General features: G+C 47.9%; 1 protein-coding gene, 1 non-coding gene and 1 pseudogene across 2 annotated transcripts; 1 reads left to right on the top strand and 2 right to left on the bottom strand.

Annotated features, from left to right (window-relative positions):
• Window positions 1-356: 356 nt before the first annotated feature.
• On the bottom strand, window positions 357-428 carry TRNAD-GUC (transfer RNA aspartic acid (anticodon GUC)). Its single transcript has one exon. It is a non-coding gene; the product is annotated as a tRNA-Asp (tRNA).
• Window positions 429-1739: 1311 nt separating this feature from the next.
• Window positions 1740-2516, top strand: LOC111590891 (uncharacterized; annotated as a pseudogene).
• A 15728-nt stretch (window positions 2517-18244) lies between these two features.
• Window positions 18245-20206, bottom strand: LOC100279397 (desaturase/cytochrome b5 protein). Its single transcript, NM_001152409.1, has one exon. The coding sequence runs from the start codon at window positions 20137-20139 to the stop codon at window positions 18745-18747; it is 1395 nt and encodes a 464-aa protein (NP_001145881.1). The 5' UTR covers window positions 20140-20206; the 3' UTR covers window positions 18245-18744.
• Between the last annotated feature and the right edge of the window lie 6518 nt (window positions 20207-26724).

The raw sequence follows: 26724 nt of genomic DNA, 5'->3' as shown, positions 1-26724 counted from the left end.
TGATTCAGTTTGACTGCCTATTCAAAACGGTAAAAAGAACATGATGACACTGTAATAACCGTGCTCAGGCTCTGATTACGGGGCTTATAGATCTGCCACCGGTGGCAACCACAACCATCATCTTACGTATTTGCTGTTTTAAATTGGTATACATTTATTTTATTGTTTCTTTTGATTAATTAATTAGTAAATTTGGCTGATTATTTTATGAGCAGATTCGAGTAAAGACGATCGCTTCATTTGCATAGATCACTTTAGTTTTCAATTATAGTTTACATATCTACATTATATCGAAAAGAGACTACCAACCAAGTACTGTTTGATACGCTGTTAAAAGGAACGAAACAAAAAAAAAGCGCCGTTGCCGGGGATCGAACCCGGGTCACCCGCGTGACAGGCGGGAATACTCACCACTATACTACAACGACATGTTGTGTTAGGTAGTGGCCGACTCTATACTAGTTGATTTTGCGATAACAGTTGATAGATTTCCTTGTTAATCTCATCCGATGAGAACGAACTCGTAGACTAGAATTGTTTCTTTGTATTTGGACTTGCTCCTGTCGATTAAACCATTGGGATCAAGGAATAAAATAGTTGGTACACCAAAATATGCACTGTGCCTGCCTCCTCGCGAGAAGCACACATCACAGCCAAATACACAATTATCATTAGCAAAATGAAGTCACTACCTAGAGACCGTAGTGTACTACAAAAACGAGAGCAGTAGATCTCTATATACACAGGCTATTTCAGGTACATGACGAATAAACTCGGATTCGTACTCATCTTGGGTGGTAAAGAACAGGTTTCAGCTTTGCTTCCTAGCTTCTGACCAATTATAAGAGCTGCACGGTTCACAGAAATCCGCTCGGTCGCCTCCACTGGGGCGACACGGGCGGCCAAAACCCTAGCCGCCGCCGTCCCCTCCCTCCACTCCAGCCCACCTCGCCGTCACCGGAGGGCGCCGCCGGATGTCCGCGCCACCCCAAGGAAGGTGGCGGCGGGGCGATTTTGCTTTGGTTTGGTCGCGTCCGTCCGGTTCTTAGCGGGATTCCAGGAGGTGGCGGCGACGTGTGAGAGACGACGTCCCTTCGCCAGCGCGGCAGGGCTGACCAGGGCCTCGTCGGCATCCTGGCGGCAGGGCTGGCCAGGGCCTCGACGGCATCCTGGCGGCAGCGGGCGAGGGGACATGGACGCGTGGCGCTGGCGGCAGGTGGGGATTGCGTCGGCAACAGCGACGGTTTGGGGCTCGTGTAGGCGCTGTGGGGTGGCGCTCTCTTCTTTGCCACCCATCCCCTCACGACCTAGACTACTACTGTGGACGGGGCGACAACCGTGCGTCGGCGAGGAGCGGAGGATCTGGCTCCGGTGGTGTGTGGCGTCGGCAAGTGGACAGTAGTGGCCCCGGCGGCGTTTGCGGTTGTGCGTGTGCCAGCGGTTATGGCGCGTCGCATCGGCTGCTGCCAGGGATGGCCGGCGGGGGGTGCGGCGCGAGGTGCTGCCGCTGCTCGACCAGGCCCTTGGGCCCAGCCGGAGGGGGTGGCGGGCGGCGCTCCTTTGCGACTGTTGTGGTAGCTGGCGCGTCGGTGGCCCTCTGGTTGGGTCTGGGGCTGGGGGCCGGATCTTGAGCCTCTCCGGCTAGATTCATCTCTCCTCTCGTTTCGGCTTGTGGTGTGGGCAGGGTCGGGTGGCTCCGTGCGTTGGGGCGTGTGGTGGGAGGTCCTCCGGCGAAAGCCATGCTCGCTTGCGGGCGGACAGCGGTGACGCCCGCGGGCGCCACCCCTACCCTATTGAGGGTGCCGTCTTTGGACCTCTCGCCCCATGCGGGAACCCTCGCCTCGGCCTTCTTGGGGTCTCTCGCTGGTGCTCGACCGGCGTTGGGGCTCTGAGGGTTGGGGCTGGTGGGTTGGTGCGTCGGTGGACGGCAGAAGGTGACATCACGCGGCGGCTTGGCGGGGTGACATCGGCGTGGCTGACCCTTCAGCTTTCTCCTTGGTGCTGGCGATCTACACTGCTCTGCTAGGTCTTCGGAGGAAACTTTGCTTGGTTTGTACCAGGCGGGCGGCGACGGCTTTTCGACGTTGTTTCTCCTTCTTGAAGGCGCGGCCCAGAAGACCTCCAGTTTGCGTGTTCGTCCGTGTTGTGGAGGCTCTTTGTCACTCCGCTTGGCTCGATGGTGTCCGGGCTTTTGTCGCTTTAGGCGTCTGCTCGCTCTCGGAGTTCGGCGTTGTGGATCTTTGCTCGTGGTGAATAATCGGAGCTGCCTCGTGAGGGTGTGCTGAGGCTTGGCAACGATGGCGCGCTGCGGTCTTATTCCTTGCGTCGATGTCTGGATGTAAGCGTCGTCGAGTTGCTTTGACAGTGTGTGGCTCGTCTTGGGAAGTCGGAGCTGCTCGTCTCTTGTGTTTGAGCTTGGCAACGATGACTCTAGATGTGTCTGTGTGTGGGGACTGTCGTTGTCTAGGTTGTTTGTTAGCTCGTTCGCCGGTTTTTCTACTGTGCGCTCTGTGTAGGTTTTGGGCCCGGTTTTCCTTAAAACTGGGCCAATTCCATTCTTCTTAATTGAGAGGCAGAGCTCTTGCCATTACGTTAAAAAAATTATAAGAGCTGCCTTCAACATTTGACCATTGCTAAAGTAATATTTTCTAGCACATTATTGAACAGATGGTCCCTCCTTATAGCAGTCTGGTTTTGAGCCTCGAGTTCTTGGGCAAATGCAGTGTCTGGAGATAGCATTCATAGTAGCTGTGTCTGCTGTTCCAGCATCTGCGAGAGTTTTGAGTGATTTTGCTACACTTGGAAATTCCAAAGCAACAACATCAGCTAGCTGCTGCAAATATCCTCCTTCGGACCAGCCGTAGATTTGCTTCCAGGTGATACTTTGATCGAATGGCACGGCTTTTGGGAATGATAAGTCGTCGACCGGATTTTCGGGTTGGTTGGTTGCTTCAGTCACATTTACACAAGTGTTCTTCGTTCACTTCAAAATTGTCTCCTGGCCCTTAAGCTTTTCTTCCGCTAAATCACTAGCATAGATCTCGCCAAGTTTATCATAGTTCACAAAAGGCTTCATATTCATATATAAAGCCGCAGCTCCTGGGTGACTCTACGACATAGGGTCTGTTTAGGAGTAAAATATTTTTGTAGTTTCTAGGCAATACTAGTGTGTTCGTTTGGCTTTAATCCATGGTTTCGAAAACCATTGCTGCCAAACAGGCCTGTACATAAGAAATTGAAGTGTAAGTGCATCATCTGGCATACCTTTGCCAGCCCATGAATTTTTCTTTGTCCCCGACAACCATGTTTCTCTAATCATAATAGCTAAAGTCATTTCTGTTTCCATTCTGCTGAACATCCAAGCCATAAGTCAACTTCTTCATTATCTTCACCTTAAGATTAAATGAGGGTCAGCTTTAATGTGAGCATTAAGAAGTCTTTTAGCAAGTTCCTTCTCTATATATGTCAGATAATCACATTTATGTGTCCAGTGTCCACTTTCCAATTTTGAAAATAAACCATGGGTGCTAAGCTAAGTTTGTTGCTCAGTTTGGTATGTTAGTTGTTAGGAATAGTCTCGCACCGTGAGTTGTCGACAGACAAACATGATTTATATGAATGAGAGTCCAATCCCCTAATGGGCTAGCTTTTGGGGAAAGTGTTAGCCCAACAGACCTAAAACCAGCAAGTTCCTTCTCTATGTATGTCAGATAATCACATTGTTTTTTATTCGGATTTCCTGGGCAGATTTATAAAAGGGATTTTCTTACCTTCCCCAGTAAGTTTGAGGGCGTCGTTTGGGAATTCCCCCCGCAGCTGTGGTTCAGGTCCGTCCGCCCCTCGTCTGCAGGTGGGCCCTCTCACCCGCCTTTTTTTAATAACTTTGGTGAGTTTGCTCAGGCGGTTCTTCCAAGAGGTGGCTCTTCGCCTTCCACCGAACTTGCACTGTGCGCAAAACCCTCTTCCACCCCTCCTCCGCGGTCAATCCCACCATTGCTTTGCCCTTGCCTGCGTGGTGAGTGTGCGGCGAGCCAAAAGGACTCGACCTCTGGATTCTCGGAGGGAATGGCTTTCCATCGTGTTGATCCGGGCCCTTTTCTCCCTCATGGCTTCACGGCGCAACCCATTGATCATCGGGAGATTATGGTACGTACTATCACTCGCCCGCAACCGTCCGCTCATGATGATTGGGGAATTGTCCTGGTCCAACCGCTACCTGAGCATGAGGTCAATTTCCAATTTTTTGCTGGCATTGTCCGAGAGTACCTTTTGGAGATTAGACATGTTCAGATTAGGAGTGTTCAGCGCTCCCACTTGGGTCAGGCTTTGGTGAGGTTCCGATTCATTTTTGATAGGGACAATCTCGTGGCCATGGGTCCGCAACAAGCTTTGGGCTTTACTTTCACTGTGATTAGACACAATGCGGCTTGGAATCAACGAGCATTATTTTTTAATCATGAATGTTGGTTGCTGCTCCTTGGGTTTCCCTTGGATTTCTGGTCACACGAGCACATTCAGAATGCTATTGGTTCTTTTGGTCGGGTGCTCATGTGGGATCCGGATATTTCTAATGCTACTAGATTTCTTGTTAGAGCACAGGTGACTTCTCTGCAGGAGGTTCCATAGTTTATTGTGTTTTCAGTAGCTGAAGGGTTTCATGGGGTTTCCTGGACTGTTCAGTGTGACATAGTCCAGCAGTTCATGCTTGGTAACATGCCTGAGGATGAAGAACCTGTACCTCCGTACCCTCATAATGGGCATCAACTTCCGGTGGAATTTTTTGGATTGGGGCAACCTGTGCCCAATTTCCAATTTGACCTCAACATCCCCCCAATGGTGAAATTGAATTAGAGGATGCCAATGCCAATAATGCTGATGATGGTTGGGATCCTTGGCCGGTTGAACAGGTCCAGCAAGAACAACCGCCTGCACCTGTTCCTCTAGTCAACAATGAAGAGAAACAATTCAGTTACCAATTCTCCGGTCTTGAGGACTTACCTTCAAATGTATCTGTGGGTCTTTTCAACGATATCGTTATCCCGCAAGCTGTCAACTTCCCTCAGGAGGATGTCCACGATCATGAAGTTGTTGTGCTTGCTCTTCCAGCCCTCCCCCCAGCGGACCCATTTTTGGAGGGAAATAACGAACAGAACGACCAGGGCGCGCAAAATTTGAATCTGAATGCTGATGATAACATCATTGTGGGCTTCATGACTCACCTGAATCAGCCCTCTCAGGACCCTGCCTACGAAGATTTCTTGGCCAGAAAGCGCTTCTCCTCCTGGGCTGAGCTTTGCCCCCCCCCCCCCTAGCGCAGACCTCATCTCCGTTCCAAAATTATGGGCAGCTTTCTTTATGGGCCTGCTTATGAGGCCAGACTCTTTTGAGTGGGCCAGAAAATTTCTGCTGTCAGGAGCTCTTTCTGCTTTCATGGAGCCCAACATGGAAACCATACCATTTAAGATACCCCCAAATGCTTGCTTCCTCCCAGCCAGGATTCGCTTGTGGAGGCTCAATCTCCTGTGACTTCTGCAGTTGTGAACAGGAAGAAACGTGCAGCCTTGGTCGACACCGAAGTGAGAAGAAGTGCTAGGCTCAGAGAAAAGGTCAAAGGCTTTAAGCCTTGTTTTGGTAGTAAAAACAATTGCTCGTGTTGTGCTGGGTCTCCTTCACCACCATCGCTCTCCCACAGGACTATCAAGGAATTGGGCGTTGACTTCTACAAGGTGGACCCCCAAAAACTAAGTCTTAACTCCTTAAGCAACTCCAGGTCCTCCAGTGTTGCCATTCAGAGGTCGCGTTCCTCGTCTTGCTCCACAAATGATCTGAGTTCTCCGTATGTAGATCAAAGGGACGCTTCTAATATGGATGATGACGCGGAGTCTCATCCCTCGGCGGGGCTGTAATGCGTAGCCGTCTCTTTTGTCTCAGCTTGGGACTGAGATGTTGCGGTGCTTGTCTTCTTTTGGTTTAATTATGTATCGCAGCAAAACTACTCCCTGTGTGGTTGGGCCCGTAGTGGCCCCTGTGGTGACCTCCCCAGACTTCTCAACATTTTATGTCTTATGGGTGAATGGTATGAGTTTTCTGGGTTCAATGAATCTATGGGGTTTGTTTATGCCTTTTTGGCTTTTATTATGTCTGGATTTCGGGGGGGTGTTGGCACTCACTGCCCCTCCTTTCTGGGAAACTATAAATTAGCATACCCCACTCATATTGATTGCTGGGGCTTCTGTCGATGTATGCTTGGTATACTCGACTTCTTCAGTGAATTACTTCTGGTTTTCAATGGATAATCCTCTTCAGAGTTCTCGTCGGTCAATTAAAATTTTGTCTCACAACATCAGAGGCATTAACTCTGACTCTCCAAGTGGAATTCTTTGCGGAACAATATTTTGGAATCCAAATGTGACATTGTCTGTATTCAGGAAACAAAAAAGGAATCCTTCGATGACGCTTATATTCGTCTCTTCTGCAATCGCCATTTTGATAAATTTGCCCTCGGCCCTTCTATTGGAGCCTCTGGAGGATTCATCACTATTTGGAAAAGCTCCCTCTTTGAGACTGAGGTAGTTGATCAAAACCCATTTGGGCACACTATTTGTTTCCAATTCAATCTAAATGGGCAAGTCTGGTGGCTCTCTAACATTTATGCCCCCTGCTATCCTCATGGTAGAGAAGCTTTTCTTGTCTGGTTTTCTAACCTTGAAATTGATGACGACAAACTTTGGATTTTCCTTGGTGATTTCAACATGATTAGGTTCCCTGAAAATCGTAACAAGCAAGGTGGTGACCCTATTAGAATGCTCAATTTTAATGCGGCAATCAGTCAGCTGGGTTTACAAGAAATTCCTCTCAGAGGGCAAGCTTTCACTTGGTCTAATATGCAGCGTCATCCTTTGCTTGAGAAACTGGACTGGTGCTTCGTTTCTCCTGCCTGGTCTTCCATGTTCCCGACCACCTCTGCCTTTTCCCTGGCCAGGAGCGCCTCAGATCATGTTCCCTGGGTTGTCAACATTCAATCTAACGTTCCCAAACCGCCCATTTTCAGATTTGAGAACTACTGGCTTCAGCTTGAGGACTTTCATTCCAGATTTCAAGATTACTGGGAACAAAATCTCTTTCAGTCTGATCCTGCAAAACGGCTTATGACCAAATTTAAAAGAGCAAGAAAAGTGATCAATGGGTGGCAGAAATCTTTACCCAATCTAGCTAAGTTGATTGTTAAGACGGAATTGATTATTCAATTGATGGATTTTATTGAGGAAAGCAGAGATCTAACAATTCAAGAATGGAACTTTAAGCACTCTCTAGTCCAACACCTGCAGGGTCTTCTCTCCAATCAGCGTGCCTATTGGAAGCAAAGAGGCCAAATCAAATGGGCCTCGTTGGGGGATGCGGGCACTAAATTTTTCCATGCTAATGCCACTTCCAAGCATCGTCACAACAATATCTTGTCTCTGTCTTGTGACAATGGCTCGGTGGTTGTCTCTCATAAAGACAAAGAAGAGGTTCTGTTTCAAGCCTTTAAAAATCGATTAGGGTCCTCTCAGCCAACATCTATGGTTTTCAATCTATCTGAATTGATTCAGTCTGCTCATAACCTATCTACACTGGATTTGCCTTTCTCTCGCAGTGAGATAGATCTGATCATCAGAAATCTTCCTTCCAATAAATCCCCAGGTCCTGATGGCTTTAATACGGATTTTGTGAAAAAATGTTGGTCGGTAATTGCAACGGACTTCTATGAGCTTTGTGATAAATTTTATGAGGGATCAATCTGTTTAGAAAGCATCAATGGTTCTTATGTGACTCTCATCCCTAAGCATAGTGCGCCTACTTCAGTGGGGGACTACAGACCGATTTCTCTCCTCAACACAAGCATGAAAATCCTGACGAAGCTTCTGGCCAATAGACTGCAGCTGGTTATTACTAGTCTAATTCACCAGAATCAATATGGCTTCCTGAAGGGGCGGACAATTCAAGATTGTCTTGCATGGGCCTTTGAATACATCTCCATTTGTCATAAATCAGGTAAGGAAATGGTCATCCTAAAATTGGACTTTGAAAAGGCCTTTGACAAACTAGAGCATGCTGCCATCATTGATATTCTGAAGCATAAGGGCTTTGGGGACAGATGGCTTCACTGGATTTTGTTGATTCTTGGATCTGGCACGTCACAAGTTCTTTTGAATGGGGTTCCGGGCAGACGCTTTCACTGCAGGCGTGGGGTTTGGCAGGGGGACCCCTTGTCCCCCCTTCTCTTTGTCTTAGTTGCTGATCTGCTTCAGTCAATTATCAACAAGGCCAAGGATTGTGGCATCCTCAAGCTCCCGATCCCGCTCTCCTGTGGATCCGACTTTCCGATTATTCAATATGCAGATGATACAATTCTAATTCTGGAAGCATGCCCTAGACAGCTCTTCTTTCTTAAAGCAATGCTTAATTCTTTTGCTGACTCTACAGTGCTTCATGTGAATTATAACAAATCTAACATTTACCCCATCAATGTTTCGGAGCAAAAAATGGCTTTGCTAGCAAATACATTCCACTGCAAGGTCGGGGCTTTGCCCTTCACGTATCTGGGTCTTCCTTTGGGGCTTAAAAACCCAACTTGGAAGCTTTCCTTCCTCTCATTCAGAAGATTGAAAGAAGACTAGCTTCAACCTCTATTTTTCTATCTCAGGCTGGCAGACTACAAATGGTCAATGCGGTATTTTCTTCTCTTCCAACCTATTACATGTGCACCCTGAAGCTCCCAATAACTGTGATCAAACAGATTGATAAACTTCGACGGCATTGTCTCTGGAGAGGGGCAGATATAAATGCAAAAAACCTCCCCAAGTTGCTTGGAAATCTGTTTGCAGGCCAAAAATTCAAGGGGGTCTTGGAGTCATCAACCTTAAGTGGCAGAATAAAGCTCTCCTTATGAAGTGCCTCCACAAATTCTTTAATAGAGTCAACATCCCATGGGTTAACATTATCTGGGACACTCATTACAGCAATTCTCTACCCTCAACTAAACCAGTTGGCTCGTTTTGGTGGAAAGATATTCTCAAAATCCATGATTCTTTTAAGGAAATTGCCCAAGTGCAAATTGGAAATGGTAAATCTACGCTTCTCTGGCATGATCGATGGAATGGGCAATGTTTATCTCAAAAGTTCCCGGAGCTCTGGTCTTTTGCCTCTGTCAAAGAAATTAACATCCATCAAGCTCGATTAGCTTCCCCGAATGAAATGTTCCATATCCCCCTCTCTGCTGAAGCGTTCGAGCAACTTCTCTCACTTCAGGACACCCTTGGTAATATTCAGTTGCTTGATCACAATGATATTTGGAGATGCAGTGCCTCCTCCACTCGGTTTTCCTCTCAGACAGTTTATGCTCACTTGACTGGCACCCGTCAAACGCTCCCTCTATTTGTTTGGTTATATAAGTCTAAATGTCAGCCCAAGCACAAAGTCTTCTTCTGGCTGCTGCTCAAAAATAGATTGAATACTCGCTCCATTCTCAGACGTCGCGCAATGCCTTTAGACTCCTACACCTGCGATAATTGTATCCTCCAGATTGAAGAAACACCTATCCATCTCTTCTTCAGGTGCAACTTTGCTAGGAGATGTTGGCTTCTTTTAGGCCTCCTACCGTTATGTGCTACAGATCTTCTGCATACCCTAATGAGAATTAGAAGACGTTTGTAAGTCCACTGGAGGCTTGAAGCTATTATCATCATGACGTGGTGCATTTGGAGGTGCAGAAATAATTGGATATTCAATGAAATTCCCCCTTCGGTTCCTGAGTGCAAGGCTATGTTTAGGAGTGAAATTGCCCTGTTATGCCATAGAGTCAAGCCTGCTCTTAAAGAAGACATTGCATCTTGGCTACTCAATTTAGGGCTGTAACTTCTACCCTTCGGCTCACTCTATCTTCCATTTCTATGTAATCTTCCTCTTCCCCCCTAAACTCATTTCTATTGTTTTAATAATATTACTGTAGGACCCTCCTACAGTACCTTTACTTCAAAAAAACAGGAGATGGCGTAGTGATCCAGCCAGTGACTCATGAGGTGGACGATAGGAGCAGCTACACCGTCCTTACTAAGACAACTACTTAGATTGCGCACTTCTGATGAAGGTGAAGTTGGATGCAAGAGCTGTGTGGAAGGTCATCGAAAGAGATGACGATTCACAAGAGAAGATGATTCTTTGACGCTCTCTGTTGCGCATGTAACATCCCAATTTTTGCGAAGTATTTTCTAACTAATTAATTAAATAATTAAACAAAGAGTAATTAAAAATAATATTATACTAGCTGAATGCCCGTGCGTTGCAACGGGAATATATAATACCAGTATACTACGATAACTTATATATAAAATGTGTGTTATACCGTTATGAGAAAATGTTTCATAATCAATTTGTGATTCTGGCCATACATAAATTTTGTTATTTATAATCTATCTGTTTCACCACTATATTGCAACCATCAGTATCATGCAGACTTCGATATATGTCACAATTTACATGGTCTCATCATTGGAGAGCGCGTTCCACACATACCGGAAGAAATTCCCTCGTACATCGTTAGTCATCAGACACGTACCACCATACACTTTTGCTTAAACAAAAAGGCAATTGTGTGTTTGCGAAGAGAATTAAAGACAAGCCAGCACAAAAGCTACCACAACGGTGGTGAGGATGACGAACTGGTCATTATTGTCGGTCCTCCTCTGCGTCACCTCTGGCGCCAAGATAACGCCACAGTCCTCGATATAGTAGTCGTCGAACGCGCGCGACATACCGAGTACTGATGACTCTTGGCTGGGCTGTAAAACAAAGTGCACCCCGGGCTCATCAGCAAGGTAGTACCCCTGGTCGTTGCACCACCAGATGCGCTACTCCTCTACATACATCGTGTTCGAGGACACTCATACAACATCAGCAACGGCCATCGTCTCAGCGCACAAGAATTCATGGCCAGTCAGTAGCGACTTACGTGGCAGGTTGGGCTTCAGGTGGATGATGAGCTGGACGACGTGATGGCGTCGTCGTCGAATGCGGTGCCCAGAACAACCCGAGAGTCACCAACGTTGGCGACGACCATGAGGTCCCCCGCTTGATGATGGACAACGCGGAGCAGCCGCTCTGCACCGCGTCCAAGCGGCGGCTGTGCCGGAGCTTGTCGTACATAGCGGCACATGCGGCCACGTAGGACTGTTTCTAGAGGTCGAACTAGCAGTCGCCAAGTTTCTTCTTGTCGTCGATGAGCGACTCCAACGCGAGTGCCTCCTGCTAATGGTGTTTGTTCGGGGTTTTCAAGTAAGAAACATAGATTCATGTTTGGCGTTGGTTTATAAAAATGACTCACAAGTCAGATCCATGGAAAAAATATTACGAAGAATAAATGTCACGCATGCAAAAAAGGAATTTAAGTTGAAAACATTATTCAAACAAAAGAAATTGCATGCAAGACACTTCTTTAAATACTACTCCCTCCATCCAAAAATATAATTCAAGAATCTCGGTGATATTTATCTACTACTACGCATTGTGCAAGGGTAGCAGGTGGGCTTGGGGAGAGATGTAGTACATGTGTTTTCTGTTATAGATGTAGACATAAACACACATGTGGTGTAGTAGTACCTCCTGCTAGTATTTGCTTGAGAGGTCGTGGGTTCGAATCCCCTTGGGGCCATGTGTATATTTTTTAATTTTAGCTAGGCGTCGGCTGTACAGGGGGATGGGAATGGGCTTTGCGGGGAGGGGAATTAGAATGATAGATATAGAATGGTGGCAGAACATGGGAATTGACTGTGCGCAGGGAGGAGGGAATCGGAAAGACAGAACAGGGAATTGCAGAACGCGGAATGACAGACTACTATTGCAGCCTTAATAAGTAGTACAGATATATAGAAAGAGACATGCATGTATTTTGATGCTAATAAACTGCTCGGCAAACTGTCTCCTTCCCACACCTCTCTACAGCTTCTATTGGTAGGCTCCGGTTCCTTCGAAAACAGTTCCGGCTCTTTGGCTTCTCTAGAGGAGCCAGAGTCGTTTTGCAATTTATTTGGTAAAACAATTTCTCTTGTGTTTATTTCGAATGGTGTATTAGGGAAATAAAAGAAAGCCGGTAGAAGTCACATTTCTATGCTATGGCTCTCAACATAAAAACGGCTCTAGCTGCTCGACGGCTCTCAACGAGAAGCTGTTTTTTTGTGACCGTTTGGTAGGTTTCATGATAAGTTCGAGCCAGAACCGCCAAAAGAGTCATGCCAAAGGAGCCCTACGACTCTACCTACGTGCTATTTGACTCACGTTAGTTCTAAATTTCCATGCAGACATTTGTTCTGTCTCTTACTAGCAACAAAGCTAGATTATTTTTCCCATGCCTCGAGTACTCACGCTGCCCTAACTGTCTCCAGCAACGTTCCCTAAATTTCATCCCCTAAAAGAATATTTTCTGTACTTTACAGCACTCTCTAAAAGATTCCGTCATCTATATCTTCTTCTTCAGCAACGTTCTCTAAATTTAGTACTCTATATGAATAGTGTTACCAGACTTTTATCGGGCGCATAAGACAAACATGCTCAATTGCCACAAGAATCGGCTCCAATAAAAATCACTATGAACACGATGGATATATGAACATTTTCTTTTGGCCTAATTGTAGCATGTTCATAACAAAATAGTACTTCTACATATGTACAGAAAGGAGATGGTAACTATGTTAATAATCTGGGTCATGAATATTTCTTCAAACTTGAAAATATACATCGGAAAGGATAATTCGTAGCACATTTGTGACTTGCGAGATGTTCCCAGCCTGGCCATTTGTAGGAGAAACGTTGGAAAGAATGCAGATCTCCTGCGAACACCTGACCCATGCTAAAGAATGTCTCAAACAAGCCTATAAATCAATTGCTAATGTACCCTATAATGAAGAAATAAAATTTGTAATGTCAAACTATATTTGCAGTGGAATTAGACTGAGTTAATACTTGAATGTTGAAGTTATGTGTCCATCCTTCTACCAACTTCATCTCAACTATGATGAAAAAATAAATTTAATGTTCAGAATATGGTGTACTTATCAACATAGTGTTGATAAATCACCTGGTTTTGAATATTATGGCTACAGGAGTATTGTAACACCCCGTCCAATCCCTAGACCAGCGGTACTTACTCCTGTCAGCTCTCTAGGATCATATATTTTCCCCACAGACCAACACGGGTCTTTTGTGCACACTTTGTCCTCACTAATGCGCACCCGAGAAAACTTCTCGGTCGGTCACCCATCCCAAATTGCTCCAAGCCAAGCACGCTTAACTTGGAGGTTCTTTCGAGATAGGCTTCCGAAAAATAAGATGCACCTTGTTGGTATGGATACTCTATCAATTCTATTAAGCCTTGTGCCATGAAATCACCATCCCAAGGGTCAGGATATCACAATCCACCCCCTTAGAAGACTGACGTCCTCGTTGGTCAACCCCAATCCAGGAACCTCCCCGCTTAGCCACGTCTGTGTGTCTAGTGTCGTCATATGCCATGTGACCACTCCGAGCCCACATGCGACATGCACCATATACCCGAACCCCCTAACCCACACACGCCCGTGAAACCGTGAGGGTCAGCTCTGATACCACTTGTAACACACCGTCTAATCCCTGGATCAACGGTACTTACTCCTGGCAGCTCTCTAGGATCATATATTGTCTCCACAGACCAACACTGGTCTTTTGTGCACACTTTGTCCTCGCTCATGCGCACCCGAGAAAAACTTCCCGGTCGGTCACCCATCCCAAATTGCTCCAAGCCAAGTAACTTGGAGGTTCTTTCGAGATAGGCTTCCAAAAAAGAAAATGCACCTTGCTGGTATGAATACTCTATTAATTCTATTAAGCCTTGGGCCAGGAAATCACCATTTCAGGGGCCAGGATATCACAAGTATCTTACCAACTTGGTCGACATTGGCACTTTGGCAGTGTATTCATGTACATTTCATTCCTTCAACGGCCTAGTAACTTACTGTACTGTGGAGGTCGAATTTCGGCATAGGCACAAAGCTTATATGTGTCAATAATTTGTATACACTTCACTAAACTCAGACAAGTTTCACATGGGAGAAAACTAAGACAACATGCAATTTAAATTGGAGGGGGTATATACTAAAACATATGTATACATGTGGCCACTAATCATCCAATTGACCAGAGACATCCTCCAAGGAAAAAAGGATGCATGCACATTGTATAAGATGCATCAGAACACATAATCTGGGACGAACACATAATCTGGGACAGGAGAATCTAATCTCTCAAGCAGTTCAAGCCAAAAAACTTTTAGTAGTATAAAGATATGAAGCATTATAACATTTCAAAATTATTGGATTAACAAAATGGTAACTACATGTTGTCTTTAGAGCCATGCAAGTATTGTTCATGAAATGCAGAGCACAAAGGAACAAGGTTTCAGTTGCTTGAAGTTGCACATTGTGCAATCTGCAATCTCAGACTATCTCTACTTCATCAAATGGAAGCATTAATGCCCTTGACGATAGATGAGAAATCAAATTGGGGTAAGCGCCAACAATCTAAATTATTGTATGTTGATGAACGGAATATTCATAAAAATAACTAGCTACTCCTCATATTACTCAGAAAGAGCACATAAACGAGTTGGAAGTACCACAAAAATTCAAGAATGGATGCCATATTGAATCTGGTCGCACTGCATGCCACTAAAACCTTGGGTACACAAGTTTGGTAGGTTCAAAACCAAATAAAACTGAAATAATCCTACATTTGAAGCCGTTACATGGAAAAAATGGTATGATTCTATACGTTCCCCAACAGTTAGGGTTCACATATGTAGCATGGTTGGGGAAATGTAGAAAGGAACCCAATCGCATGGAAGAGGAGGCAATCACCTTCGCTGGCTTGGATCTAGAAGCGTCGATTGAATCGAAGACGACGAGGATGACAGATCCAGACTGCGATTCATTTTCTCGGCACTGAGCTTCGAGGAGGGCACACATCGCTTGGCCGATTATCGCGAGGAGGCACCTTCGACCCGAGTGGTCCCCTCGATCCCAGCTCCGAGACCGCTCCGAGAAATCCCACTAGAAACTAGCCGGCGCCATGGACAAGACCTTTGCGACGGGAAGAGAACGTGAGGGGGAAAGTTCCGCCCCGTCGCGGAAAGGAAGGCGAGCCGACGTGTAGGGGATGCCCGTGATCCGCCACATTTAGCGTCTCTGAAGACGCCTGTAAAATTTAGCGCATAATTTGAAGGACATTGTTGGACGGGAGGAGGAGCACTCTATCCGCTAAATTTAGTGGACAGAACAGTTTACAGTCCGTTGTTGGAGACAGTCAAGTCCCAACGTAGCTAATGCAAACAGGTTCTTCGTCTTCCTATTTTTTGCACTTGCAATCCAAAAAGATAGTGTCTTCTTTATCCTCCTTTCCAAAATATCATCAGATCCACCGACGACATGATGACCTCCGAGCTAAAAGTCGCCTAGAGGGGGGTGAATAGGCAAATCTGAAATTTATAAAGTTTAAGCACAACTACAAGCCGGTGTTAGCGTTAGAAATATAATCGAGTCCGAAAGAGAGGGCGAAAAACAAATCACAAGCAAATAGCGAGAGTGACACGATGATTTGTTTTACCGAGGTTCGGTTCTTGCAAACCTACTCCCCGTTGAGGTGGTCACAAAGACCGGGTCTCTTTCAACCATTTCCCTCTCTCAAACGGTCACTTAGACCGAGTGAGCTTCTCTTCTCAATCAATTGGGACACTTAGTCCCCACAAGGACCACCACACAATTGGTGTCTCTTGCTTTGATTACAAAGATCTTAGGAACAAGAAATGTGGAAGAAGAAAAGTGATCCAAGCGCAAAAGCTCAAAAGAACACGACAAAACACTCTCTTCTAGTCACTATTGCTTTGAGTGGAATTGGGACTTGGAGAGATTTTGATTCACTCTAATTGTGTCTTGTATTGAATGCACTAGCTCTTGTATTGAATGCCCCAACCACCAAAGTGGTCGTTGGGGAAGGCTGCTGTCGAAGGGCGCACCGGACAATCCGGTGCGCCACCGGACACTGTCCGGTGCGCCAGCCACGTCACCCAATCATTAGGGTTCGATCGTTGGAGCTCTGACATGTGGGGCCACCGGACAGTCCGGTGGTGCACCAGACAGGTCCTGTTCACTGTCCAATGCGCCTTCTGGCGCCTGCTCTGACTCTGCGCGCGCAGTCCACACTGTTCACTGTACACTTTTGCAGTCGACCATTGGCGCTGTAGCCGTTACTCCGCTTGGCACACCGGACAGTCCGGTGAATTATAGCGGAGAGGCAATCCTAGAAACCCGAAGGTGGCAAGTTCGGAGTTGATCTCCCTGGTGCACCGGACACTGTCCGGTGGCCGGTGCGCCAGACCAGGGTTGTCTTCGGTTTTCTTTGCTCCTTTTTATTTGAACCCTTTCTTGGACTTTTTATTGGTTTGTGTTGAACCTTTGGCACTTGTAGAACTTATAATCTAGAGCAAACTAGTTAGTCCAATTATTTGTGTTGGGCAATTCAACCACAAAAATCATTTAGAAAAAGGTTTGACCCTATTTCCCTTTCACGAGCTCCGACAGATAAAATCGTATTTGTTCCTTTCATTGGAAGCCTTCCAAACTCGTCCTACCTTGCATTAACTCGATAGGCCAATTCGTAGATAACTCGCGTCACAACGTACGTGTGGTCTAGGAGTTAGTCCTAAATTTCTGTAGCATGGAGGTGTGGAATTAAGCGTTCGCTCCGCAGTGTAGTAGCTGCACGAGCGGTACCAGAGTATCAGCGCGGAGGATGAAGTCGTGGTAGCACCAAACACCCACATTAGATTCTTAATATAGTAGTATATATATATATAGATTAATCTCTTTATCTTGAAACAAAACTGAAAATTATTTTGATTATCTAGGGACCGGCATTAACCGAAGACCTTCTCCTCAACATTTCCATATACTACATCGGTTCACAAATACATGACCGCTTGACCTTTTTAGTCTTAGCTATGACCATTTGTCTTATTCAAAAAAATTAAAATTCTGTAATGATTTATACCTACACTTGAGGTTTATTATATACTAAACCAAACTGGAGCGAACTTCTTTTAAATAGTTTAAGATAAGACGAGCGATTGAAATTGAGAATAAAAAAGTTAAACGTCGTATATATTTGTGAACGGAGGGAATATATATATAAAAGCTTTGGTCGACACTCAACAAGGCAAGACTGCAAGTTGAACATATCACAATGTGTAAAAACTGGAAGTAGCAAGTCACGAGCTGGTGAGTCACCTGACCTGGGGAATCTTTACAAGTAGAGGCACTGCCTCGTCGCCACCGTCGGTGTAGGATAGGATGCTCTGTCCTCCAAGGGCATGATAAAGATTCTTGCAAAGATTACTAGGGAGCAAGTGGACGTGGTGTCGTGACCCTCCCAAGATCGGCGGCTCTCGAGGTCGAGGTCGAGGTCGAGGCATCCGGCCCGGCGACGAGATATTTTGCCTCCCGTCGTCGTCCCAATGGAATGGAATATAATATGGATGAATGCCTGAGCAGCAAAGCCGGAGTGGCGTCCACAGACGCACGAGCGTGGATGCTCTTGGCATGGCACTGGCAGCACCATCCGTGGTCGCGTGGTGTGGTTGACAGCAAGAAAGAAGCCATACGTCGTAGTACATGCCATTTTCTGTTACAAAAAGACAGGGGGGCCCCTGAGTATGCCAGGACATGCTCCATGTGCTGCGTCTCTGAAGTCTGAACCACAATCCAAGAATCGCGGCTCAAGGGGCAGACAGGGCCACGGGGGGCTACCGCAGGAACCGGACACGATCATCAGCTGAATGCGTTTCCCACAGGCCACACCAATGCACTCCAAACCTGGTCCGGACAACCGTACGCGCGTCATGGAAAGAAAAAAAAACACACAATGCACATCTGTAGATCATGTCCCATTGGTGATGTTCTGACTGTCGTAAGGGTAGCAGTAGCGGTAAATGCAGAAATTATAGTGGCTTAAGCATATACGAAAATACACTGATCCTAGCAAGAAGCACTCAACAAACCGACGGAAATAGAAGCCATGAAAGTAAACTTCCATTTAGAGTAATGCGTAGGCGAATACAAAGACAGCATCGCTTTTTTTTTACAGGAGCAAAGAATAGGGCATGAACAAAACAGAAAATGGGAAATGCTGTAGGAATATGGATGAATTGATCATTGTCATATACGGAGTACATACTAGTATTCCAAAGAGAGTCAAAGCTGCCACAGCAACTGAGATTACAGGGGGTGGTGGTACTACATATAACATTACCAGCCGTTCATTAAGCTTACAACATCATGAACATAAAAAAGCATCCACAATCCTGGCAATGCCAGCGAGAAATCGAATGGACATAACCTTAATAAAACAGAGGTCCATGACTTAGAGCAAGGATCACGATATCGTTACCATGATATAGGAGGAACAGAATAGAACAGCCGACGAACAACCCAGACAATTGAAGCATGAACTCTTCAACTGGATAGACGGTCACTTGTCAACACAAAAATTCCAGCCCGACTCGGACGGGTTCAATGACCAATACAATCTAAACAACTGAGATTAGAAGCAACCAGACAATCGCGTCGGCACAAAGCTGAAACACCAGAAGTTGCCTTCCCCTCAGCCATATCCTCGTCCCGTTTATCATCCATGGGTGTTCAATGCCTCCCAGACCAAATTCTTCGGAGCGCCGCCGCCGCCGCCTGTGGCGCTCCTGGCCTGCAATGCGGCAGCCCTGAGTGTCTTCCATGTAAGCACATTTGCGTCCCAGAAGGAGGCTGCGGAATAGGTCAGCCCATGCTTCTTGCAAAGGTCACGCACCGCCGGCGCAACCTTCCGAAGGTGGCACCGAGGCAGGCGGGGGAACAGATGGTGCTCAATCTGGAACTGCAGGCCGCCATGGAACCAATCCATCCAAGGAGGGCACAGGATGTCGAGCGTGCCTGCCGTCTGCTTCTCGAACCAGTCGTTGCCCTTGGGTGGCCCGACGTACACATCGGACGAGAAGTGGTTCAGGCAGAATTGGACGTGCTGGATCCCGCAGATGGTAAAGCTGAGAAGCACGAACGCCACCCTCTCCCACCAATTCGGCAGGCACGCCACCAGCAACGGGTACCAAGCCCAGAACGCGGCGACACCGGCGATCTCAAGCAGCCGCTGCGGCACCCTCTTCTCGGTCAGGACGAAGACAGCGGACTGCGCCAGAAGATTTATCCTGGCGATGCACATTACCGGGTAGAAGGTCCAGTGCTGGTAGCTGATGAGGAATTTCGAGGCGGCGTCGAAGGCCAGGGTCCGCTGGTAGAAGTAGGACCATATGTTGCCGAACAGCTTGGGGGAGACAGCGAAGAGCGGCATGTGCTGGAGGTCCGGGTCATGGTCCAGGCTGTTGCAGGCGATGTGGTGCGTGTTGTGGTTGCATTTCCACCAGGCGATGCTGAGGCCAGTGAGGCAGTTTCCGGAGAGCACCTGCACGACGCGGTCCAGGAGCGGATGGCCCGTGATGCGGTGGTGGCCCGAGTCGTGGCCCATCCAGCCGGACTGGATCCAGACGAAGCCGATGAGCCCCCCAGCGAGCATGTGCGCCGAGGCGCTGGCGCAGGCGAGGACGAGGTAGAGCGCCGCGTAGAAGAGGACGGCCATCAGGGCGAGCTGTACCCTGGGGGTGGGGCCGACGCGCTCGAAGAGGCCCGCGGAGGAGAGCTGCGCCAGGAGGCGGCGGTAGTCGGCGGACGCGGGGGAGACGGTGTAGTCGGAGAGGCGGCCGACGAAGAAGCGGCGGAGGAGCGGGCGCGCCGAGGGCGGGTGGTAGGCGGCGAAGGCGTCGGTGGCGTCCTGCCCCGCCAAGGTGATGAGCGGGAGGTCGCCGCCCGGGTGGTGGGGAAGCCAGGGCGTCACGTCGTACACGTCGCCCGAGATGGAGATCCAGAGGTCGGCGGCGGACGCGTGCTCGCGGAGCTCCTTGGAGGAGATCAAGCGCACGTCGCCGGCGCACGCGGCGTCTCCGGGGGCCGGCATTGCGTCGGCAGAGGGCGGCATTGCGCGGCCGTGGCCCCTATGGGTGGTGCTGATTTGGGAGGGTCGGAGGGGGAGGCGGGGAGAATTGTGGAAGTGGGGAGATTGGATCTATAAAAGGTGGCGGTGTTTTGTTGGGGAAAAAACAAATATCGGAGCGTGCCGAGAGGAGCCAAGGTCGTCTCGCTGTTTGATGGGCTGGCTATTCGGTGGTCGCGCCGGTTCGGTTACGGCCTGACGCGTCACGCGCTAGCCTGGAAAAGGAATACACCACGCTCGCAATTTTCAGATGCAATTCATAGAGACTTCAATTATTTCAATTTTTACTGCTGTAATTTATAGATAAAAAATTGAAAAATCGGTAGAAGCTCATACGGATTAAAACCAAGATAAGGAGATGAACTGTTCTTCTCTCTTTCTCAGTGCTTTGCATGTCGCACTCTAATAAAAACATGCTTGATTTATTAGCATTACAAATTAGTAACTTGTAAAATTACTATTTATAAAATCTTACTCTCTTCAGATCCAAATTATAAGTCAAATAGAATATAGAATAATGACAGTCTCCAAAATATGCATGTGACTAATGTTTTTTAAATACAAATGCACTCTTAATATATTTATACTTTTGTAAAAGTATTTTTCTAATAAAAATCAGTGTATATGATTATTAAGTTTCAAAGCTAAATAACAAAACAGTTATTTATAGTTAAAGTTTTGTAAGTTTAACTAAAACCTTACAAAAAGGAGCCGCACGACAATAACGACTACAGGCGGTACAAGGCTTGGTACCAAAGTGCTACTCGGACGAAGTTAAGGAGCAAGTGGACAGATGTCGATTACGCCGATACCGATTTGTCTGACGACGAAGACACGGCGTACGACCAACCCACTAGAGTGGGTAGGCAAGTTGAGGCTGCACCGATCTTGGATCGAGTGGTACTGGTTCAAACATGGCATATTCGTTTTGAATTCAAAATAACATGACAACTATGTAATCGACGTTGATTACTTTTATAGGGTAACACACTAAAATGCTTAGTACATGATATTGTGCGGATTAGTTTGAATGTGGGCGACAGCGGCATGCGTACCTTCTTGGAGGTAAGTTTCTTACCAGTCTAGTCAATTAGTTTAAACTTATGTTCTATAATATGCTATTGGCCCATAGCGCTTGTCTACACGACTACGCAGAGCGGCCGCTCGTTGTGGTTGCAGGACCGTTGTGCCATAGGACGTACATGTATCGTCCTTTGGTGTGCCTGTGGAGGGTACCTCAAGACACACATCTGCGACGCCCATATGCGAATGATTTGGCTACGATGACCTTCTAGTCGAGATTGGGCATTCCCAGCTCCCAGATGCTTCGTTGACATAACCTTCGCAGCCACAAGAGCATAGGCGCCATCGCTCGCCGGTTCGTTACACTCCAGGCACCGTCGCTCTCGGTAAGGGTAAAACTAGGAGGCATTGATGGTTCATCTTTGACTTCTATTGTCTTTGGTTGAAATGGATGGATGAAGACTTTATGGAGTTCCATGGATATGGACTTTGTGTTATTGACTTGTATGATTATTAAAGTTATGGACTTGTATGAACTGAACGGATTTGTATGGCTATGGACTGTTATGTACTATTATGGATTTGTATCGACTTGTATGGAGTTCTATGATATATGTTTCTGTATTTGCATATGTTGGATTGTTATAATTTGTTAATCTGAAATATTTCTATTGAGAGCATAAAAACATGGGAAACTCTGCCAAATTTTTTAAATTTTTTGCATTGACAGGGAAAACTAGATGTATGTAGTCTTTTCAGAAGTATCTAGCCTTTTCAGAAGTACCAAGCCTTTTCATAAGCATCTAGTCGTTTCAGAAATATCTAGTTTAGAAGCATATAGCCTTTTCAAAAGTATCTAGTCTTTTCAGAAGCATATAGATTTTTCAGAAGTATCTAGTCTTTTCAGAATCATATAGCCTTTTCAAATGTATCTAGCCTTTTTAGAAATATTAGAAGTATCTAGCCTTTCCAGAAATATCAGAAGTATCTAGCCTTTTCAAAATAATCTATGGCATCTAAGGTTGATAGACTTTTATGACATCTTTGTGTCCAATACAACACATACTAACTCGATCTCGGCCTATTTATACACGGCCCTTCCTGCATTTGGTTCATTGTGCGAACCAAAGGGAAGTCAGCAGGGTCATCTCAAGAAAAGGGTTCGAGAAATGGGAGAGCGAAGGGTGTGGGGAAGGGAGCATATTATTATGAGGAAACAGTATATGAATTTTCAATTCAAAGTAAAAGGGATTTCAATAAGGAGGTTCAGCTTAGGTCTTACGATAACAGAAGAGAAGATTGGCCGAAGTGCATACATGGTGAGGATTGCTTGGTGCAGATGTTTATCGAGGGGGATTGATGGAGGCTGTCATTTCTTGAGATGCCCTTATGAATATGTAAATATTAATTTTAATCCTTCATTCCATATGATTTTGTTGTTCGGTTAAATTGACTTTAGACATTTCTACAACATTCATTAGTCCAAGAGAATTGTGGGTTCACTTGGAGGGTAGATCATCGTCCTATTTTCCTGCATGCGGAATACATATCCTATCTACAAAATAGGATATTCGATCTAGAGAGGGAAGTCAGTAACAGAAACGAGGAAGAGAGAGATAACAACAATGGAGGTGGTTCACAGGTGCAATTATGCCCAGATCCATATTGTTGTTGCCTTTGTCACAGCAAGAATGGTGGTCCACCACCTCCTCCATCGATGCCACAGCAGCCATTAGGAGGATACTATGGAGAAGGCTCCACACAATTTGGAATGTGGGAGCACTATTAGTAAGGACAATATTACTTAGTTTAAACAACTCTTCTGTACCAATGTTTGGTACAATTCCTCACATTTCATTCCAAGTGTTTGTTGATTCTCTGTATCATTTGCTTTAAGTCTGCTTTAAGTTATCAACTTGTTATTTCAAGTGGCAAAGTAAAATATGAGTACACACGACCTCTAAACCACTACAAAATGCATTAAATACAACCATCAATAAGAAGTCCATAACATATGAACTACATTGGAATGCATAATAAAAGTTCATTACTAAATAACATTGTTCAAGATTAAAAAATCAGAGAAGCATTAAATGAGTTCTTATGGAATCCATAATAATAAGTTCATTGATGTCGGGTACCGTAATTAGGGGTACCCACAACACTCCTAAACACGGCGGGAAAACGTCTTCAGAACCAACCATGAACGACTGATAAGCACGGTTCAAGTCAGGACTTCATCTGCCAAGGGACGCGACCCCGCCTCGCCTGAGCCCGACCTCGGGCGGAAATAGTAGTCCCGGACGGACTCGCGCCTCGCCCGAGGGTCCCCTCAGTCAGCAGATGCACCCCCGTCTCACCCAAGGCTAAGCTCGGGCGAACTTTGTCGTACAGCGACCTCGGCCAAATCGCCTTACCAACCGACCGTATCGCATGCGCATTTAATGCGGGGATCGCCTGGCACCTTATCCTGACACGCGCGCCTCAGTCGGTAAGGTCGAAGTGACTGCAGTCACTTCGCCCTTTACTGACCGATTCTGACAGGAAAACAGCACTGTTCACCCTGTTCCGACTGCTGTGCCGACCACCAGGGAAAGACTAACAATAGTCGCGGCCACTCCCGGGTTCAGCCTCGGGTGCAACAAGGAGCTCCGCCTCGCCCGACCCCAGGCCTCGACCTCAGCCTCGGCCTCGGGAGGAGGTCTCCGCCTCGCCCAACCTCAGCCTCAGCCTCGGGAGGAGTCGCCGCCTCGCCCGACCTCGGCCTCGGATCAACTATGCTACTGGGGATCCATCATTACCCTACCCCTAGCTAGCCGCTTCAGGCTACGAAGGAACAAGACCGGTGTCCCATCTAAGTTACTCCGGTAACAGGTAATGATGGTTCCTCGTGTGCGCCCATGACGTCGGTTGCTCTCAACCCCCTACGGAAGCAAGGAAACGTCAGCAGGATCCATACCGCACCGCCATCTATGCTTCTACAGGGCTCAGGGCACTTCTCCGACGGCCACGTTGGTACATGTATAGGGCTCAAGGCACTTCACCGCCAGCCACGTTAGCACATAGCTACACCCCCATTGTACAGCTGGGCATCTCCTTGTATCTATAAAATGGGATGTCCAGGGCCTTTCTAAGGCACGGACAGCCGTATGCACGCACGGGAAAAAGGGGACAGAAGGGAGGCGAGCAGAGGCAGGCAGAGTAGGAGAGACGCGGTAGAGGCTAACTCAGACACCTCACCCCAGGACCGGATCCTCACTCTCTCTCTCTCTCCCTCTCGCTCTCCCTCGCGACGCTTGTAACCCCTACTGCAAGCACCCCCGGTGCAAGATAATATAAGCCTCATCCCTTCGCTTGTGTTCCATCTTGCATCAACCCATCTGGATAGGGGCACGCGACACTAAAATTCACTAGTCGGTCTAGTTGAGGGTCCCCCGGGTCCGAAACACCGACAGTTGGCGCGCCAGGTAGGGGCACGCTGCGTGTTGACAATACTTTCCCGTTGAGTTCCAGATGGACAATCTTCAGCAGCCTCTTCAGCCCAGGATGGTGCTCCACTTCGGAAGTCTTGAGTTCATGTCCCTCGACGGCGGCTACGACATGGTACTGCTCCCCTCGCAGTACGACAACAACGACGGTTGTCAGCTTGCCCGGCGGAGACGAACTCGACGATGATGACATCTCCACGTGGCGGAAGAAGAACACCTGGGTCAACCCCGCCACCCTCCTCGCCGGAGGAGACGGAGACGGGGCAACCATGGCTAGGCGGGGGGCAGCACCTCGACGGCTGTCGGACCAGAGCGAGTCGACGACGCTGGCACCCCTGTGGGGAACATGTCAGGCGTTATCCTCGCACCTGAGACAACGACGGGTGTCGCTTCCTAGCAAAACGCTAGCCCCAGGCGGACCGATGATGTCGGCACCCTTGCGAGGGACTTGTCGGGCATTAGTCTCACACCTGAGATAACGGCACATTCCACCTCCGATGCAACTTCACTGCCGTCTACCAACCAACAGGTACCATCCGTTTTCCACCCTGTTCCCTTTAGATTCAGCTTTGACCCACTAAGCGACCCCGCTTCGGTGAGCGCTTTCGTGAGGGCATATCCTGACCTTCTGGGGTACCATATGTGGTCAACTTGGGACCGACTGACGGTTGTCTCAACCTCCGGACCCGTGGGTTCCGAGGAAGAGGATGACCCCGACGTCAGTTGGGATTTTTCCAGACTCTGTGATCCCAGTGCCATGCATGACTTCATGTCCGCATGTGACCACTGCCTCTCCGGCTGCTCTGATGATGGTCACAGCCTTGACGACGAGGGTTGCGACCCAACTCGCGAGTGCTTCCACATCAATCAGGAGGAACACGATGAAGAAAACCACCTTGGTATGCTAGGAAGTGACGACGCCCTTGCACCTACGTCTCGCGTTGAGATCCCGCGGGAGCTAGCTGTGGCCTAGGTCCCCACGGGGGGTCAGGGCTCACAGCTCGAGCAACTCCGCGAGATGCAGGCCAAGCTCGACGAAGAAGCGAGGCGACTTGTGCAGCTCCAGCAAAACCTTGAGCAAGAATGGACAGGTCGGGCGCTCGCCGGAGGAGCACGTCGTCAGGCCCGGGACGTCCAACGCCGCATTGTTGATGATGCCAGGGCAATGCTGCCCCCGGCCATCAATGGGGCCGGCCATAACCTGGCTGCGGCAGCAATGTTGCTTCAGACAATGCCGGAGCCATCCACCACCGAAGGGCGACGTATCCAGGGCGAACTTAAGAACCTCCTGGAAAACACCGCAGCCCGACAAGCCGAGAGCTCTGCCTCCCGAAGGCGAGGGTGCCCCTCGGTGCATCACGTAGCATCCTCCCGACACACGTGCGAGGCCTCGGTCCGCACCGAGCCTACAAGAGACGAGACACCTACAGTCAGGGATCGCCTCGGCGACGATCAGCGCCACCGCGACCATCGAGCCCGCCTCGAGGAAAAGGTGCGCCGAGGCTACCATCCCAGTCGCGGGGGACGCTACGACAGTGAGGAGGATCGAAGCCCCTCACCCGAACCACTAGGCCCGCAGGTCTTTAGCCAAGCCATACGACGAGCGTCGTTCCCAGCCCGGTTCTAGGCCCGGACTACCATCACCAAGTACTCGGGGGAGACGAGGCCAGAGTTGTGGCTCGCGGATTACTGACTGATGTGCCAGTTGGGAGGAACGAACGATGACAACCTCATCATCCGCAACCTCCCCCTTTTTCTCTCTGACGCTGCCCGGGCCTGGCTGGAGCATCTGCCCCCTGCGCAGATCTTCGGCTGGGACGACCTAGTCAAGGCCTTCGCTGGAAATTTCCAGGGTACATACGTGCGCCCTAGGAACTCATGGGATCTTCGAAGATGCCGCCAGCAGCCAGGGGAATCTCTATGAGAGTACATCCGACGGTTTTCAAAGCAGCGCACCGAGTTGCCCAACATCACCGACTCGGATGTCATCGGGGCTTTCCTCGCCGGCACCACTTGCCGGGACCTGGTGAGCAAACTGGGGTGCAAGACTCCCACCAAG

Source organism: Zea mays, chromosome 2, assembly GCF_902167145.1.
Source record: "Zea mays cultivar B73 chromosome 2, Zm-B73-REFERENCE-NAM-5.0, whole genome shotgun sequence".
Lineage (NCBI taxonomy): Eukaryota > Viridiplantae > Streptophyta > Magnoliopsida > Poales > Poaceae > Zea > Zea mays.
This window is presented reverse-complemented; position numbering and strand designations above follow the sequence as displayed.

Bases quoted from the DNA above. Each gene is read 5' to 3' on its own strand.
- LOC100279397 (NM_001152409.1), bottom strand. From the start codon at position 20,139: ATGCCGCCCTCTGCCGACGCAATGCCGGCCCCCGGAGACGCCGCGTGC.